General features: G+C 50.6%; 7 protein-coding genes across 7 annotated transcripts; 5 read left to right on the forward strand and 2 right to left on the reverse strand.

Moving 5' to 3' along the window:
- Positions 1-1359: 1359 nt before the first annotated feature.
- Positions 1360-2364, forward strand: LDX57_008157 (uncharacterized protein; the record flags this gene model as incomplete). The annotated part of the gene is made up of 1 exon (XM_046089881.1): positions 1360-2364. One exon carries the CDS (start codon positions 1360-1362, stop codon positions 2362-2364), a length of 1005 nt encoding a protein of 334 aa, XP_045945853.1.
- Positions 2365-3467: 1103 nt separating this feature from the next.
- LDX57_008158 (uncharacterized protein) lies at positions 3468-4590 on the forward strand (the record flags this gene model as incomplete). Its single annotated transcript, XM_046089882.1, has 2 exons — positions 3468-3693; positions 3767-4590. The coding sequence occupies 2 exons, from the start codon at positions 3468-3470 to the stop codon at positions 4588-4590; spliced, it is 1050 nt and encodes a 349-aa protein (XP_045945854.1).
- A 297-nt stretch (positions 4591-4887) lies between these two features.
- LDX57_008159 (fungal specific transcription factor domain-containing protein) lies at positions 4888-6933 on the reverse strand (the record flags this gene model as incomplete). The annotated part of the gene is made up of 1 exon (XM_046089883.1): positions 4888-6933. One exon carries the CDS (start codon positions 6931-6933, stop codon positions 4888-4890), a length of 2046 nt encoding a protein of 681 aa, XP_045945855.1.
- A 711-nt stretch (positions 6934-7644) lies between these two features.
- On the forward strand, positions 7645-9135 carry LDX57_008160 (uncharacterized protein; the record flags this gene model as incomplete). The annotated part of the gene is made up of 1 exon (XM_046089884.1): positions 7645-9135. The coding sequence occupies one exon, from the start codon at positions 7645-7647 to the stop codon at positions 9133-9135; it is 1491 nt and encodes a 496-aa protein (XP_045945856.1).
- Positions 9136-9556: 421 nt separating this feature from the next.
- LDX57_008161 (uncharacterized protein) lies at positions 9557-10894 on the forward strand (the record flags this gene model as incomplete). The annotated part of the gene is made up of 4 exons (XM_046089885.1): positions 9557-10004; positions 10065-10316; positions 10373-10630; positions 10689-10894. The coding sequence occupies 4 exons, from the start codon at positions 9557-9559 to the stop codon at positions 10892-10894; spliced, it is 1164 nt and encodes a 387-aa protein (XP_045945857.1).
- Positions 10895-11092: 198 nt separating this feature from the next.
- LDX57_008162 (uncharacterized protein) lies at positions 11093-14407 on the forward strand (the record flags this gene model as incomplete). The annotated part of the gene is made up of 2 exons (XM_046089886.1): positions 11093-11499; positions 11557-14407. 2 exons carry the CDS (start codon positions 11093-11095, stop codon positions 14405-14407), a joined length of 3258 nt encoding a protein of 1085 aa, XP_045945858.1.
- A 728-nt stretch (positions 14408-15135) lies between these two features.
- Positions 15136-17803, reverse strand: LDX57_008163 (beta-glucosidase H; the record flags this gene model as incomplete). The annotated part of the gene is made up of 3 exons (XM_046089887.1): positions 15136-16978; positions 17039-17645; positions 17734-17803. The coding sequence occupies 3 exons, from the start codon at positions 17801-17803 to the stop codon at positions 15136-15138; spliced, it is 2520 nt and encodes an 839-aa protein (XP_045945859.1).
- Positions 17804-17854: the final 51 nt, after the last annotated feature.

The raw sequence follows: 17854 nt of genomic DNA on the forward strand, positions 1-17854 counted from the left end.
GATTGAATGAGATCTGTGTATTCTTTGAATGATCCCGATTCGGTCTTACAGCTCACTGATCGCAAGAGCCTGGCATTTTCCACTCCGATCCCGACCAGGAAAACGGGGAGGTTTTCGAACCGTTCGAATGAGAACCTATTCTCTGTGTAGAATGTCTGCCGGGCTTCGTGATAGATTTGCCGGTTTACGGACATAATGGCCAAGAGATTGTTGTGGGGATTATGTTGCCACCAGAGTCCATCTCGACGACGTCCGATATCTGAATGCTCCAGATATTTTCCTGAAAAATGTACTTCATCGAAACAGAGAAGATTTCTATAAACCATGACTCGCAACTCTGGGTTCAAACAATATGTTCAGGTTAGTCAGGCGCTCCCAATCGGAACAGACAGAAAAAAGAGACAACATACCAGATGGGAGATCAAGAAGCGGAAACGGATCATCGGAAAGAAGAACCTTGTCCTCGTCGAAAGGAAGGACCCATCGGCGACCACTCTTACTGCCTTTGCCTCTTACCTTCAATGAAGATTCGAGATCCGGATCAAATCCGCAGTGTCCACGATACCAAACATGCTCTGTAAACCGCCGACGCGAGGTGAGGATCTCGCAACATGTCCAGCATCTATATCTGTGATCTTGATCCGGCTGGTGTTTCTCACCATGAAGACCGCGAATTGCCTGCTTAATCTTGAAGACCTCGTGGTATCCATCGGCCGGAAGCCGCAAACTGCCAGTGTACTCCAACAGGTGTTTTTCGAGTCCGGTTTTGTTGGCGTATTTCTTCGGACAGAACGGACATTTCTGTGCAGACCAGGGCATCTTGTTCTAGGCTTGACTAAATGATAGTAGGGTAGATCGTCGTAAGGGGGTAGGCAACTGAAATGACTAAACTGGCTAGCTTAATTGACTTGATCATGATTGAACAGGGCGAAGAAGGCTATAGTTATGTTGACCGAAGTGGTCCATTTCACGGAGTATTCCGCTCGATTCATGGATTATTCCTCTTCATATACCTTGAAATCTCAGCTATACCGATGCCCGACAGATGAGCCCGGAATGAATAATTGGCATGCGAAACGTGACGGAGGCAATCAAATTATCGAGCTTGCCCTGCGCGGGACTTGCAGGCAAGAACAAGCTGTCAGGCTGCACTGCCTGGTGCCTTCGACCCGATACCACGTGACGGTATGCGGTCTAGGCTGCCGAGTCAACGCACCCTTCTGGCGTGAATGTAGCCTAGTCTATGAGTCTCGAGAATGAGATCTTCACAGACCCTGATCTTTCACAACGGTTCCTTTTCATGGTGGATCAAAATTAAGGTAGCTTGGTCTTTACCGGAGTCCATTCGGAAATTGGGCTATGTCAAACGTCGGTCCATGTTTTCGGGAGTTTATCAAGGCTATTGAATTTGCAGAATTAGCTCTGCTGGACGATACTGTGACACTCATCAGTCTCACCTTGGCTGAGCAAAGCAACAAGCCGCTCCCGATTCGGAATGTCCCGAGTAACGATCAGACGGAGGCAAACCATTATTTCTCAGTTGCCCATCAAGTGTTCTTCCAGATTGAAGAAGATCCAAGGAGAACCATATACCCGATTCTAGACCAAGCTCAGGATCTACCTACCTTCGAGGCTAGCCATCTACAAGACGAGGAGGATATCGCCGCAACTGTCTCCACAGTCTACTTCAAGCAGAAGCAACTCGCGTATAAGAAAATCGACCGTCCTATCTATGAACCGGGAGACACGGAACATATCTTGAACGAGATAACCGCCCTCGAACAATTTCGCGGACGCTCGAACGTCGCACAACTCATCGGGCTGGTTATATCCGATAATCCGTACAAGACCCGTCCAGCAACAACCTCGTCGCCGGTCATCACAGGTTTTCTCCTTGAATACTATCCCGGAGGATCTCTGGAGCAAGTCCTTGCTGAGACTCAGGATCAAGATGATTCGCTACTGAGACGATGGGCACTACAGATTGGGAGAGCATTGCAGACATTGCATGTACAGCGACGGACCCATCTTGACATTAAACCCTCGAATATCGTGTTCGACGCCAACCAAAATGCGATTCTGATCGACATCAGTGGAACTAGTGGGTATGGATGGGAATGGCTCGCGCCAGAGATGCAACAGATCATTGAGCGGGACGCTGAAACGGCTCCAGCTAGCACGGCATTTGACAAACGCGTCGCTACGGACTGCTGGGCTTACGGAAAGATACTTTCGACTATGGCCACGAGACTCGGCACCAATGGTTTAGGTAAAAGGATAAAGTCTATCAGCGATGCCCTGACAACGACAGATCCAAAAGCTCGCGTTTCATCAAGCCACGCTCTCGATATGCTAAGGGTTTAAAAGTAAGAGTGTTGGTCAGTTATTCTCATGATAGTGTTTGGAAGGTATGCCTTGTCTCCCTAAACTAGTCTGAATCTAATAGTTTACGATATTAAGAGCCCCGACAGACTTAAAGTAAAAGCGAAATCAGCGAGGCGAAGCTATACAAATAGCCAGCCTTTTTCACTGTTCCAGGGTTGATAGGTCATAGATGTACCTGGGGTTAATCGGTATTACCTCGCCGACTAGCTGTAGTGCGAACCAGCATGGGTCTACTAGTGGATCGACGGCCTAATTGTCGAGTACACACTGTCGAGTGGTCTATGCAAAGTTCGTAGTTTTTTTTTTTTTTTTTTTTTTTTTTGTAAATTAATACAAGGCCTCTGCACCGTGCCTTCGACGCGGTGGGTGCAAGCGCTTTACTCAAATAACATATATTGGGTATCTGAGACCCCTATAAGCAGCAGGTTATTAAAGTATTATAAAATAAGATTTGAAGTGTAGTATACTTTCTTAATACTAAAATAACGTTTTCTAGCAGTTTCTTTTCTTGCCTTTACCCTTGCCAGTTGCCGAAGCTGGGCCTTTATCAGCTAGTATATTAGACTATTACGATAGGTAGTTGCTCTATACGCTGTAGTATAATCATTTCATGTACGTAATATTTGTGAATATGGTATATAGGGGTTCTAGAAGCTTAATCGCTAGAATACGGACTTTATCAAGTCAAAAGAAAGCCTCTAGATAGATTAAATAGAGTGTACTATAAAGCTGATATGGTAGTAAGAAAACTACGGTAAAGATCTTTATCGGGGAACCTATACCTACTATTGTAGCATGCCATAATCAAGAAAACTGTGCAAAGGGGTCTACTGTGTACCGTGTTAAGCACAGCTTGCCTTTGTATTCTTTTAGATTGCCGGGTCCTCCTGGATATATGCCTTCGGCTATATGCGAACAAAAGTGGATCCTGGATCGCCTCTTGGGTACTGCGTCATAGAGAACAGAACAGCTTTTAAAAGACCTCTCAATGAACGGAATGATTCAATTTTCAGGAAATAATTCAAAGTCTCTCTCTACCTCCACATTTCTTTCTCCAGTGCACTTGCCAACGACCATAAATCATGACAATCAAAGTATTCCTCACCGGCGCCACCGGCTACATCGGCGGCGATGCCTTGTACCAAATACATCAGCGATATCCGGATTTCGATTACGCACTTCTTGTCCGCTCAGGAGGCAAGGCGAAGGAAGTCCTATCAGCGTATCCAAAAGCTAGAATTGTCCTCGGCGGTAATGACGATTCTGAGCTACTAGAACGTGAAGCTGCCTGGGCTGATATTGTCATTCGTGCGTAACCCGCATCCGCTTCTTTGATTTTATCCCTATAATTGAACTTGCAGGGGTGCTGATTATACTTCAGATACTGCCGACTCATCAGACCACGCCGGTGCGGCGACGGCGATAGCCAAAGGTCTCGTGCAGGGTCATTCTGCCTCGCGACCTGGTTTCTGGTTGCACACCAGTGGCGCGGGGATCCTGACGTACTTTGACTCGGAAGTCAAGAAGACGTTCGGAGAGAAGGACGACAAGGTTTTTAATGACCTGGAAGGAATCGACGAGCTGGTTAACCTGCCCGCCGCGGCTTTCCACCGCAACGTGGACGAAATTGTCCTTAACACGGGCATCAGACATGCGGATTCAGTCAAGACGGCTGTGATCTGTCCCCCTACAATCTACGGCAAGGGCCGCGGTCCGAGCTCCGGCCGTGGACGACAGGTCTACGAACTTGCTTCGTTTGTTCTGAAAGAGCAGTACTGTCCTCGGATCGGGAAGGGGCTTTCGCGGTGGAACAATGTGCATGTGCGTGATTTGAGTAGGGTGTTTGAACTCCTGGTACAAGCTGCGCTGGATCCGTCCTCGAAGGATGATCCTGAGATCTGGGGCACGCATGGTTACTATTTCACGGAGAACGGCGAGCACGTCTGGGGTGATCTGTCCGTTGCTGTTGGCGAGGAAGCCTTCAGGCAGGGGTATATCAAGGGTGGAGCACCCGAGACTCGAGACTGGTCGATTGATGAGGCTGTCAACTCGTCGGCTGGATTTGAGGCGGCGAGTTGGGGTATGAACTCGCGGGGTGTGGCGGCGCGAGCGAAGAAGGTCCTTGGCTGGAGGCCGCAGGAGTTGGGTTTGATCGATGAGTTGCCGGATATTGTTCGATCTGAGGCAGTTAGGTTGGGGCTTTAATGTCGAGAAGGATAGACGGACCGTATAAGTAGTGACTGTTCGGATCTTCATAAAATATACAGCCCTTCAGAAAGGTAGCAACATTGGACAAGATGACTAGACGCTGGCTCCGACAGTAGACTTGATTCGCTCATTTCGTTCCCCTTGACCGTGGGAATTAGTAAATTTATATCGATTTGATAGTGTAGATGCTTGAGCATTTCAATTCGTGAGTATTGCACGCGTCAATCAAATTGCTTACCTAGTGTACCCAGCTTCCTGTTATACTGATAGCACGCTCTATTTAGAGACCACAGCCTATTCAGGCAAAAACAGCTCCGGCGGTAAATCGAACAGACTCTCCAGCATAGGGTTCCCCTGCCACCGATCATCTCCCAGCAAAGCATTGAAAACGCCCGCGTCGTTCGCAAAGTGAAGAACGCCGCCTGCACCAGAAGCCTCAGCAGCCCCAACAGCACGGCTATCCTGTCCACTTTCAGCGGTCCATGACTGCTGCTCCAAACAGCGACTCGACAGATTCTCAAAGAGCTGCAAGATAAACGTCCCACAGTCCCAAAATTCGCCAATATTCTGCAGAGCCATCTGGCAGGAGTTCAGGGCTGACCGACCAAGGCGGGCGACCAGTTTATCTGGGCTCCTCATCCGCTCGTAGAATGCCGCCTGCGCGAGGAAGATACCGTGGTATAACTCGTGGGGGACAGTCAGCTGGGCCGACTTGGTAACAAGCGTGCTCATGACCGTGGGAATATGATGCGCAGCAGAGTCGACGATCTCTTCGACCTCGCGCTCGTCGCGGTGACGTGAATCTTCGCCGCGCATGTGGCCGAGATAAATCAAGATAAGGTGGTTGTTGTATTGAACAGACAGAGACATGGAAAACGGGTTCGAGGGATCCGGCACGTCGGCGTTCCAGGTAAATGTAGAAACCAGGTCTGCTTTCCACCGGGTCAGTTTTGCGTGGAGGTCTCCTGACATTACTGGCTGTCTTCCAGGATAGAACCTGCTCATGATAATCTCGCGCATGATCTGCGAAAGCTTCACGGTCTCGATCTGATACTGTGCATATCGTTGAGCAGAGGGGTTCTCCAGGAAGTCTGGAGCCATGGTATCGTGCGCGAAATCCTCGATCGTCAACATATCTGCATCGGCTTGGTCTAGGTCAATGCGGAACGGACGCCCGACCAAGGTGCCGCATATGCTGTCTCGAACGACCAGCGCCCACCATAATCTTCGCATTAAACTCTTGTCTCGTGGTTGCATGTTTGGTATTGCAATGGTCGAGCGGTGGATTCCCATGGCCTCGGCAATTGTCACGGCTGTACTAACCCATGAGTAAAAGTTCCAGTAGGTATTTGGGCCTCCGCCGTAGAATGAGAGGAGAAAGGTGCTTTGGAGGATAGTGATTTTATTGGTTTCATATCCCATATCAAAGAGCGCTTTGGCCTTCGTATAGAAAAACGAACGGGCCTCTTGCCGGGAATGAAAGCCTAGAAGCTGCAGGACGGACTGGGAGGCGAATGTCACCGCTATAAAGGCAATGGCATAGATGAGGATCAACGACAAATGGTTGTTTCGGTATTGCTGTATAAATTCATGACGATTGACAATCGGATAAAGCGGGTAGACGTGATCCAAGAAGACCGCCATGAGAGCATCTAAATGTGCCTTTTCCGGCAGACTGAACACCCCCTTGGCTCGTAAATATTCGAGGTCCTCGGGCAACATATGTGCGGGCTGTGACTGGAAAGGAGTACTCCCTTGGGGCCCTGGGAAAGGGGGGCCTAGATGATGTAGTTGTGGACGGCTACCGTCCTTCTTGAGACCACCCAGGACGATTGCCAGGGGAAAAGACTCTCCGAGATAAGTGATGGAGCACTTGTCAATCCAGTCTCTTGCATTTTCGCGATTATTCAGGAAATGGTCAAACATTGCGGACCACGAGATATCTTGGTAGGAGGAGCCGTTGCCGGGAGTCCCAGAGGATGCCTGAGTATGAGGAGACTCGCTCGTAGGGAGCACTTCCTGAGCCTGTAAGCTGGGGGGCTCAACGCCGGTCTGGGGATGAACATGGCCTATGCCTATTGAACCCCACGCGGTATTGTCCGGAATAGATGAACCCGTAGGGAGGGCTGCAGCAACATCAGTTCCAGCCGTAGGAAGCGCCCCGGAATCTTCAGCCCGAGACAAATCTCCGGCGACACCAGTCGAGACCCTTTCTCGTGGATGACGCCGGCTTATTTTCTGACCCAGGGCGCTCCGGGCATAGGTTCCCCGTTTCGTCTCACGGAGCACACAGTCCGTGTGGCGATCTCGCACGCAGTGAGTGCATGGCATGTGCTGCATGGCGTCACATTTGACCCGTTTCTCATGGCAGCGCGTACATGCTTTTCCCGCTCGCATGCGCGATCTGGTCGGCTGTCTGTCGGAACCCCTTGCGTCTGCCATTGCACGATCATGTCGGCAACATCAAAACTCCATCGGCCGATATACCACCTGGGTCGTGTTGATGTCATGATAATAAATGAAGAGAAGAGAGAGAAAAAAAGGAGGGGATTAGGCATTAGTCATTCATATAGCCGGTGGCCAGCATATATCCGGGTTACATTCGGCCCCACCCTCTCGATACTTCACGAATTCTCAGTGCTATGTCTTTGGCCAGTGGACAATTGCACCAAAGAACAATCTGCAGGAGCGCATGGGACGATTTGGCCGAGATGAGGAATTCGATGGGGAGCATCTTGGTTCCCATACCATTTAGCCTGTTTGTCTACTACTCCACCAGTGGATGATATGTTAGTAGTTTATAAGGAACAGGCCCTGTGGGTGGGTTGATAAGCTCTCAACAGCTATAAGTACTGACAGGATAAACCATGCTATTTCTCCAAGCGTCTTTCTGGAATGTTGAATTCCATTCTTGACGACGACCAAGCATGCTTCCTCCGACAGAGGCTCCACCAACGGACACGACCGGTGCATCACAGAAGTGCAACCCCGGCCACGCGCTGAACATCCAGAATCCAGAAGCACTGCAACTGCAAGACGCTCCCGTATCCCATGGAGGAGACGCTGAAGCACAGTGCCGTCGCCCACAGGGTGTTCCCCCAGAGTTCTCCGGGTTTCCGGGCGAGTTCGTGTCATACTCCTCTCATACTCCTCTGCTCGATGGGCTTGTTCCTATTCGGCCTCTTCCTCGGAAACGTCGTGATCAACCAAGCCATATTTCCTCACGAACTCGGAGTCAGCGAAAGCAATACCCCATGGTTGATTGGGTCCTTCCTGTTGGCTAACGGGATCGCCGTCATTGTCTCCGGGTCGCTGGCCGATCTGTCGAACCCGAGGATTCTAATGATCCTGGGCTTCGTTTGGCTCGTCATCTGGGATATCGTGGGGGGTTTTAGCATCCGCCCCTCACTGTCCGTGCTATTCTTCGTGGTCAGGGCCATGCAGGGGCTAGCTATTGGTGTTCTGCAGTCAACGTCGATGAGTCTCCTCGGGCGGGTGTACTCGCCTGGGATTCGGAAGACAAGGGTTTTCTCGGTCATGTCTGCAATGACGCCCGTTGGATTTCTGATCGGGTGTCTCCAAGGAGGCGCTCTCACCGCACACCTGCCGTGGATCTTCGGGAGCAACGCTATAGTGTGCTTCATCTGTGCAGTGGCATCGTTCTTTGGTATCCCCTCGTTTACCCCAAAGCCCGGTGTCTCTGGTACTCAGCTATCACTCAAGGACTTCGATACACTCGGTGCCCTCCTGGCTGCATTTGGCTGCGGCCTGATTATCCTGGGTCTCACGCAAGGTGTCCCCAGCGGCTGGAACCCATACACATACTCCCTGATCATCGTCGGAGCGCTCTTTCTCTTCCTGTTCTACTTGGCCGAACGAAGAGCGTCTCGACCATTGATCGATAACCGGCTCTGGACCACCCCCGGCTTTCTCCCACTGGCGATTTCCTATTTCCTCGGATACGGAGCATACGTCGGCGGATGGATGTTCTTCGCCGTGCGTTTTCTCACAATCCAGGGCCACGCCCCTATCACCGTTGCTCTATACTTCATCCCCAACATGGTCTGTGGCGTCCTAGCCACATACATCGTATCGAAGACCTTGCATCTCTTCCCCGGACACTGGATCCTCATCACCGGAATGGTCGCCAACACAATGGGCCCTGTATTCTTCCTCCCCCAGACGCCAAATACAACATACTGGGCTCTGTCGATGCCGGGCATCGCCCTCGTCACCTTCGGACCGGATCTAACATTCGCAGCCGCGTCGATCTTCATCACATCCAATGTACCCCGTTCCTTCCAGGGCTCGGCGGGGAGTCTCCTAGTGACTATTCAGAATCTGTCCGCGGCCATCGTGACTGCCATTGGAGATACGATCGGGAAGGAAGTTACCAAAGCGGGCGGCGACGGGTATAATCTGGACTTGGGGGCTTTGCGGGCGATCTGGTGGTTTAGTTTGGCGATTTCGCTCGCGGCGGCGGCGGTTTGTGCTGGATTTGTTCGCATTCCGAGGAGCGAGGAGAAGGACCACGTGGAGTGAATTCTTTAAATAGTCCAGGATTTGCGACATTAAACCGATAGCCTGCTTTTAGTGTGACTGCTAGCAGGTACAGTCTATTGGCAATGATCATAAGAAATTTTAGGCATCAAGAGCCCCAATAGTCACTCAAAAACAGCCGGTCTATTTCACTTTCATCCAGGGTTAGCCGGGATTACTCGGTGTTCGTATCCATAATGCGAACCAGCCTTTCTTTATAGAAAAAGCAAAACGCCAACCACACGCATGGCCCAATGAGAAAATGCCATTTGCCGCCCGGCTCAAGGCTAGCAGGTGCATGCCAGCTGTTCGCCAGGGATGCGTAGAGCGTCACGCTGGTGGGGTTGACTGTCAGCCTCGTTGTTTCTTTTCAAAATTTCCTCAACTCTGCACATGGAAACAACAGGTTAAAGGGTATCTCAGAATGCTTTCGAAGTTGCGTGCTAAGATCAAATCCAAAAAGGGTGATCGACATTGCCGTGAGAGGCATAACGAACAGTCTCCACCTGTGAGCATCAAAGACCAAGATCGCATCGAAACCAACGCCGATGTTGAAGTTTCCTCCAAGCGAGATGCAAAAGATGATGAGCCATCGAGAGAAAACCTCTGGGAAGTCGCCGGGAAAAGACTGGACGAGAAGGACCGAAAGGCTTTGGGTCTGGAGGGCTCTTTCCCTACCACAGATGCCATCCAAGATGTGATCGAGACAACTGAGAAGAAATACCGTGAGTATAAGGAAGGTGGGCTGAAGATTCGCAAGCGCGATGGGGGACATATAAACGTTCGTGATTCTGCCAAAAACATCATTCTCCATGCATTGGAGGCGCAGGACCTTGTCAAAGCATCGGTGTCTTTTGATCCAACTGGCCATGGTGAGTATCTGATTGACCTTCCAAGGTTCCAGCTTGGATATCTGCTAAAGTCATGTTCAGCATCAAGTGCTTGGTCAATTGTTTCAATCGGTCTGACGCTGATCAATAATGATATTGAACGTCGGGACGACATTTTCCAGGCAGCCGAATATCTCGCAGGCATTCTTTCTTACTATGCGATTGTCGACAATCATTATCGAGACAGAAAAGTAGAAAGCGACCAAGGGTTGGAGGACGCACTGCTTGAGGTCTACACGGCAGTTCTTCAATACGCGGCAGTGGTGAAAAAGGCAGAGCAAGAAAGCGGAGCTGGTATGTCATTCAAACCTTGGAGGTTCTTATGGTGATAGAGACTGATGCCCTGAAAGCCCGCGTGGGAAAAAGCATCACGGCCCTTGTTGAACAGCCACTCAAGGACCTCAAGGAAACTGTCGAAAAGCAAGGGCAGGCTGTTCAAAAGTGGACAGCTTTGACGACAGATCTAGGTAACACCACCTTCCGTTTATCAGGACCAACGCAAGAGGCCTTGCTCATTGTTACAGACCACAGGAAACAAGCAGAAAGCATGCTGGGCGGAATTGACGAGGCGGTCGAAAGGCTGAAGATGATCCAATCGCACAACAGAAGTAAAAGACATCTGCTACGTATTAGTCTTTCAAGAAGGGCATACACTGATTTCAGCAGGTTTGCAAGACCGAGAGATTCTCGACTGGCTGTCCACGGCATCATATTCCTCTTCCCAGAACGACGCTCAAGACCGTCGGCAATTAGAAACGGGGAATTGGTTTCTTAACTTACCCGAGTATAAAGAGTGGAAGGCCACGCCCGGAAAGATCTGTTGGCTTCATGGAGCAGGTGCGTTCTTTCAATCTTCACCAAATCATAACTAATCCATTCCAAAAGTCGGATGCGGAAAGTCGGTTCTCTGTTCTACAGTCATCCAAGACATCGACGAATTCTGCAGGCCTGATTCATCAAGAAACTTCGCCTACTGGTACTTCCAATTCAGCAATGACGAAACACAGAAGGTGTACAACATGATCAGGTCCATATTGCGACAATTCATGCCACGAACACTTCCTGCATCTATGCTCAAACTCTGGGAGGAACATCGTCATCGAGGCAGTGAGCCACAACGACAAAAATTTGCAGATATCCTCGACGTTGTGTTGGAAACTTCTCAGGGCGAGTTTTTCCTCATCGTCGATGCTCTGGACGAGTGCCCCACGGCACAAGACGAACGGAGCGCGCTCTTACAATTCCTCGAAGAACTGTTGGTAAAGCATCCAGGCAAGATGCACATTCTGGCCACGAGTCGACCAGAGCCTGATATACGCTCGAGGCTGGGACAATACCAAAGCGTGAACCTGGAAACTGGATTGGCGGAAGATGTGGAAACTTTTGTTCATGCTCAAGTTGCCAATGGCAGGTTGTCTAAATGGGACGAGTCGATTAAAAAGTGCACCCTGGAGAGATTACTTGATATTCCGGAACGGTATGTTGCATTGATCAGCCAATATGTACAGCATGATTGACACTTGTGATTGAGTAGGCGCTTTCACTGGGCGGATTTGCAGATAAAGAGGCTGCAAGACTGCAAGAATGACGTTGAATTCTATAAAGCGCTTGATTCCATTCCAGCCACACTCGAGGATACCTATAGAGATATCCTGGAAAGGCTATCACCAGATGATCGAGAAGCAGCTCGAACAATATTGATCTGGCTTAGTTTCTCTGCCGTGCCGCTGGATCTGAAGACTGTCGCGGCTGTTGTGTCTTTCCGATTTCCGGAAGCCGTAGTGACAACTTGCACTACTTTCCTAGTCACCGTGAACATCTATGATGAAACTGTGAGACTGGCTCATTTCTCTGTGAAAGAGTTTCTAGTTCTCAACGAAGCCGAGGGTCCATGGTATCGGTTCTCGGCCACATCTGGCCATGATGCCATAGCAAATAAAGCGATCGACTGTCTGCTTGGAACTACCGAGATCCTAACAAAGAGCACCGCCTTGCAAAAGCCATTACTGATATACGCTGCAAAATACTGGGACCGCCATCTGGCAGAACTGGGAGATCTACACATCAATTGTAACGGTCTCCAGGATAAGGTTGACCGCCTGTTCACTGAGCGGGATGTGTATTTCAACTGGCTGCGCTTGGCCAATTTTGATTGGGATTACATGTGGCATCAATCATTCGAGGAGCTGAGTTCGCCTCTGTGTTCTGCATCATACAAAAGACTTGAATCAACAGTCAATACTTTGCTGGCAAAAGGCGCCAATCCTATGGGGTCAAGTCTCAATGGAAACGGCAATGCGTTGCTTGCAGCAGCGAGCGGGGGCTCCCTAGAGGTTCTAGAGTTGTTGTTGAATAAAGTGGATGAGATACCTCGGGGAGTGACTGAATTGATGTTATGGGATATCAAGATCGTCGAGGCCGACAAAGAGAGGTTGGCGGCAATTTTGGACATGCTTTGGGACAAGGGTGCTTTGCATGATCAATCAAGAGCATCCAAGAGGATCATTGACGAGAGATTAGTTGAAAGGGCAGCTAAGAATTACCGGTCGGGCCATATACTAATGGACCAGCTCCTGGAGCGCAAAGAAAAAATGGGCATCAAGATAACAGCACAGTTGTTGAGAGCTGTGATGCGGAATACTGGATGCGGCGAAGACATCATGCACTTGCTTTTCAATAAGTGTGACGCGGATGTAAAGCTTACCCCAACGTTGATGCCAGAGCTAATGTCCGCATCTAATTATGGTGCCGCAATTGTAATTCTAAAAAGGCGGGTGAAAGAAATCTTGGTGGATGAAGGAAGTGTAGGAGCTTTTGCAAGGGGAAAGAAAGAAGCGATGGAGCTGCTTCTGCAGGAGCGTGGCGAGGAAATCCAAGTCACCCAGAAAGTCCTGGTTACAGTCGTCGGGCTTGCTCGCGATCCACAGACCGTGAGGTTACTTCTAAACAGGAGAGAGCCTGGAACCGCTATCGATAAAGAGGTCCTCATAGCCGCTGCGGGAAACTGGTCAAAAGGCAGTGAAATCATGGAGATGTTGCTTGATGAGTGCGGGCAGGACTCCGTCATCGATGAAGAGATCATTCAGAAAATTACAAGAAACCCACGCCAAGGCTTGGGCCTGATAAAGACGCTCCTGCGCAGACAGCAAGCGGGCTTTGTGGTCACCGAGCAGATATTATGCGACGCTGCTCAAAACCACGGTCGGGAAATGCTGGAGCTCCTAGTGAACAATGCCGATGGCTCTGATCTTCCCATTACAGGGCAAATTTTACGCTCTGCAGCTAAGAATCATAATTATGGAGTAGCCGTGGTGGAGTATCTATTTGATCTTCGAGGTCACAGTCTTCCCGTCTCGGAGGATGTATTGGTATCAGTGGCAGATGTGAATTCTTCCTTCGTGGGATCTCCGAAAGTGGACGATGTGCTCACATTCCTCTTGGAGAGATGGCCAGAGATGTCGGTAACTGATCGACTGTTGGAAGCCGCATGTCCCCTCCCTAACGCCATGGGTCTGCTGCTGGATCGACGGCGTGACTGTCTTCCAATCCAAAGAATGATCCACAAAATAGCAACCGACCAGCAGCACAAAGGAAGTGTGCTGGTGATGCTTCTCGATCGACAGCCTGTGGAAGTCGACGAGTGGCTGATGGAAATAGTCGCTGGTAACTCCTATATTCTGGAGGTCATTTACAACAGGAATCCGGATTTCCCCGTGACACCAAAGATAATTGTCAATGCTGCAAAAGACTACAATTCAATGAGCATCCTGCTCGACAGACAGAAGGACCAAGTCTTGATTACAGAAGAAGTGATCAAAGCTTCATTGTCGGGATCGGACCCAGAATCAGTCATAAGCTCACTTCTGACTCGCCTGGGACCAGAGGCAGTGCCAATTACGGAGGATATCTTGATTCATGCTATTCGGAATACCAGACTTAAGTACACCAAGCCTTTAGAGTTGCTTCTGGAACAACGCCGTGGCCTCAATCTGAGTGCAGTCTGGGAAGCAGTATGGCAGGATCCTGAAATTAACCCATCTTCTCTGGGTTGGGCTGCAGGTGCTTTTTTTCAATATGTCAGTTTCGATGTCTCGGAGAAAATGTTGGAAAGGTTCCTATCAGAGTTCCCGGAGCGTTATTTCTCGGGTTACCCCTTTGACGATTTTATGCGCTCGTGCATGCAGCACCGGATACCGTTACCCACCACAGAGGCAGCAGTCGAGTTGATCGTGGGAAGGTCCAGTTTGAATACAATCGATATCTTCTTGGAGGATCATCCTGACATCCCTATCACTGAGAAACACATTGAAGCTGCCGAGGGGAACCCAAGAGAAGACGTAGACAAGGATGCTTTGGTGTCGCTTCTATCCGCCAGGTTGAGTTGATCTTGAAGAATAGGGTCTTGTCAGTATTCAGGCTTTTTGTTTTGAATAGAATCATTCAATTCCTTTTGTTGGTGTCATCTGGCGAGACACATATCAGCCCTCCTATCCTCTTGGATCTTAGTTTCCGTCAACTTCGTGGTTCATTCATAAGGCTCCTCCACTCCGTTTCCCTGACAGTTTCAACCTACAAATTCATACAAAGGATTCCTGTGGATCCCAAAGTTCGTCTCACAAATCCTTTATGTTTGAATCTAATCTAGTAGCTAATGTGTTAAAACTGGGTGACACACGTCAGTCATTAGTCTAATTTGGCTGAGCAAAGCCGTATGCGAATCTTAGTTTATTCTAACAATATCAAAAAGGAGTAAATCCTTCTCTTGATTGATGTATGACGTAGAGCTATACCTAAATGTTTAAATAACTGGGAATACACAACAGATAAGTGGTATACTTATCTGGGTAGATAAAGGGTCCAGGATCCAGACTTCATTGAAGTGGCGGTATCCTGAAGAGAAGGGTAGTGTTTTACTAGAAATACTAACTTAGGGTGCGTCTACAATATCATCTATAGTGTAGAGGCGTAAATGGCATGGCAAGAGATAAGACACATATGAAGAGCTCGGAAGTAACCAATTCATTGTAGAAGAAAACATAAGCTCGTCATTTGGTCAGTCTCATTTTGACGCATCAATCTCAACAAACACTTCTTTTCATAGAAAGTAGAAGTATTACAATCCCAACCAGTACCGAGTCTTCTCGACATCGAAAGAAGACTTGAGCACGCCCTCTCCCGTACCAGTGACCTGCACCTCATACGTGCCCTTCTCGGAAGCCCACTTCTCGCGCTGCTCGTCCCACCAGCTAGTAGCCAATTTCTTCTCAACGACGATCTCCACCGTCTTCTTCTCGCCGGGCTGCAGCTCCACTTTGGTGAAGCCCTTCAGTTCACGGACCGGGCGGTTGACGCCCGTCGGCGGCGGCGCGACCCACAGCTGCACGATCTCGGCGCCAGCGACCTTGCCCGTGTTCGTGACGGTCACGGTGGCCGTGATGGGTTCGCCGCTGTTCGCGAGCTGGGCTTGCTCCGGGCTGGTCTTCAGGCTGAGGTCGGAGCGAGTGAAGCTGGTGTAGGAGAGACCGTGGCCGAAGGGGAAGAGCGGCGGGAGGTTGACCTTCTCGTAGTAGCGGTATCCGACGTAGACGTCTTCGCCGTAGAGCACGCGGCCGCGCTCCGAGCGGAAGTTGAGGTAGCTGGGGTTGTCTTGCAGACGGACGGGGAAGCTGAGCGGCAGCTTGGCGGACGGGTTCACGTCGCCGTACAGCACGTCGGCAAGACCGTTGCCGCCTTCGTTGCCGCCGAACCAGGCTTGCAGGAGCGCCTTAGTTTGCTTGGCCCAGGGCATGGTGACCGGTGTACCGCTCTGGATGACGATAACCGAGTTCTGGTTCGCTTCGAGCACTCTCGAGATCAGCTCGTCGCTGCCCGGGGGCAGGTCCATGTGGTCGCGGTCGTAACCTTCCGTCTCCCATTCGCTGGTCAGACCGGCGAACACGACCACCTGGTCTGCCTTGGAGGCGAGAGCGACGGCCTTGGAGATCAGTTCGTCCTGGCCGACTTGGCGGCTTGCGCCGAAGCGGAATCCGCCGGGGCCGAACGCCACGACGCCGCGGGTGTCGAGATCGGAGGTGGGCGCGCTGCCGAACTGGAGCAGGATCTTGTACGTCTGACCGGCCTTGAGTTCCTTGCTGCCGATCTTCTCCTCGGTGGCGTTGCCGAAGAACGCGGAGCCCTGGCGTTGGTTCTTGGTGTTGTCGACGACCACTTCACCGTCAATTAGCAGCTTACCGGTACCCACAACGGTCACGCCGAAGTCGTAGACCCCGCTCTCCTCGGGGGTGAAGAGACCCTCCATGTCGACGTAGAAGGTCAAGGACTTGATCTTGGGGTTGATGTAATCCATGAGGAAACCGCTGGAAGATACGAGGTGCAGCTCATCGACCAGCTCTCGCTTGGCCTCGGAGGGAGGCTCGTTGAAGACACGGAAAGCAAATCCGGTCTTGCCATCAGCCGTCTTCATGAGGGGACCGAGCTCGGGAAGTTCCTTGTGTGAGTACACGCCCTGGGAATATTGCACCTCGCCCTTGCTCTTGGCCGTGACGCCCTCAAACGGGGTCACGGTGTAGTAAGCATCCAGAGAGGCAGAACCACCGCCACAGTACGCGGCACGCTTGGCGTTGGGTCCGATGACCAGGATCGATTTCTCCTTGTTGAGGGGCAGGATGTTGTCATCATTCTTCATCAGGACGACCGATTCGGCCGCGGCGCGTCGCAGAAGCGCCTGGTCTTGGGGTCGGTTAAGAGCCTTCTCGGGTGCGTTCTCGGGGATGCCCAGGGGCTCGACGAAGTTGATCAAGTTCAATACGTTGCGGACTCTCTCATCCATGACGTACTCGAAAGCCTTGTTGGATGATACAGCATGAGCCAGGGCGGTTCCACGCCAGCGTGTCTTTCCAGGCATCTCCAAATCCAAACCGGCATTGATGGCGTCAGAAGTACTGTAAGTTCCGAACCTGCACACACTCTTTTAATATCCACCTAGCCATCGAGGAAAACGGACGAATCCAACTCACCAGTCACTCATGACGAGACCATCCCAGCCCCACTCCTTGCGAAGAATGTCGGTGATAATCTGCTTGTTCTCGCTCACATGCGTGCCGTTGACCTTGTTGTATGCCGTCATGATACAGGCACTCTGACAGATCCGCAGAGCCAGCTGGAAAGGCAGGAGGTATATCTCGCGCATCGCCCGCTGTGTGACGATGCTGTCAACGGCCAGACGCTCATGTTCCTGGTCATTGCAAACGAAGTGTTTCAGGGTAGCTGCAACGCCCTTCTCCTGCATACCCTTGCAGTAGTAACCGGCCAGAATGCCGGAGAGCACACCGTCCTCAGCAAAGGACTCGAAACCACGGCCTCCAAGCGGCGATCGCTGGGTGTTGATGGTGGGGCCGAGAACAATGTGGGATCCTTTGGCGATAGACTCCTCGCCCATCAATCGCCCCACTTCATGCAGCAATTCGATATCCCAGGTGGCGCCCAGCGCTGTGGAACAAGGGAAACAAGCGGCCGGGACACCGTTGAAGAATCGTGTTCCACGCACTCCATTAGGGCCATCGGACATGCGTAGACTGGGGATGTTGAGTCGAGGGACGGCCGCCGTGTGCCAGAAATCGACTCCTGTAAGGGGAAACAAAATATGCCGTTAGAGATGCGAAAACTTTTTACAATATTTGAGTTCAGGGGTAAAGCTTTCTAGCATACTCACCAGCAACTAGAGCTACCTTCTCCCCCAGGGTAAGCTCCTCAATTGTCTTCTCCACATCTATCCGGGTCATTGTGAACACTGAACAACAAAAGACTCAGCTTCTCTGCTCAACAGACGAAGC

Source organism: Aspergillus melleus (genome assembly GCF_016097325.1).
Source record: "Aspergillus melleus strain CBS 546.65 chromosome Unknown contig4, whole genome shotgun sequence".
NCBI lineage: Eukaryota > Fungi > Ascomycota > Eurotiomycetes > Eurotiales > Aspergillaceae > Aspergillus > Aspergillus melleus.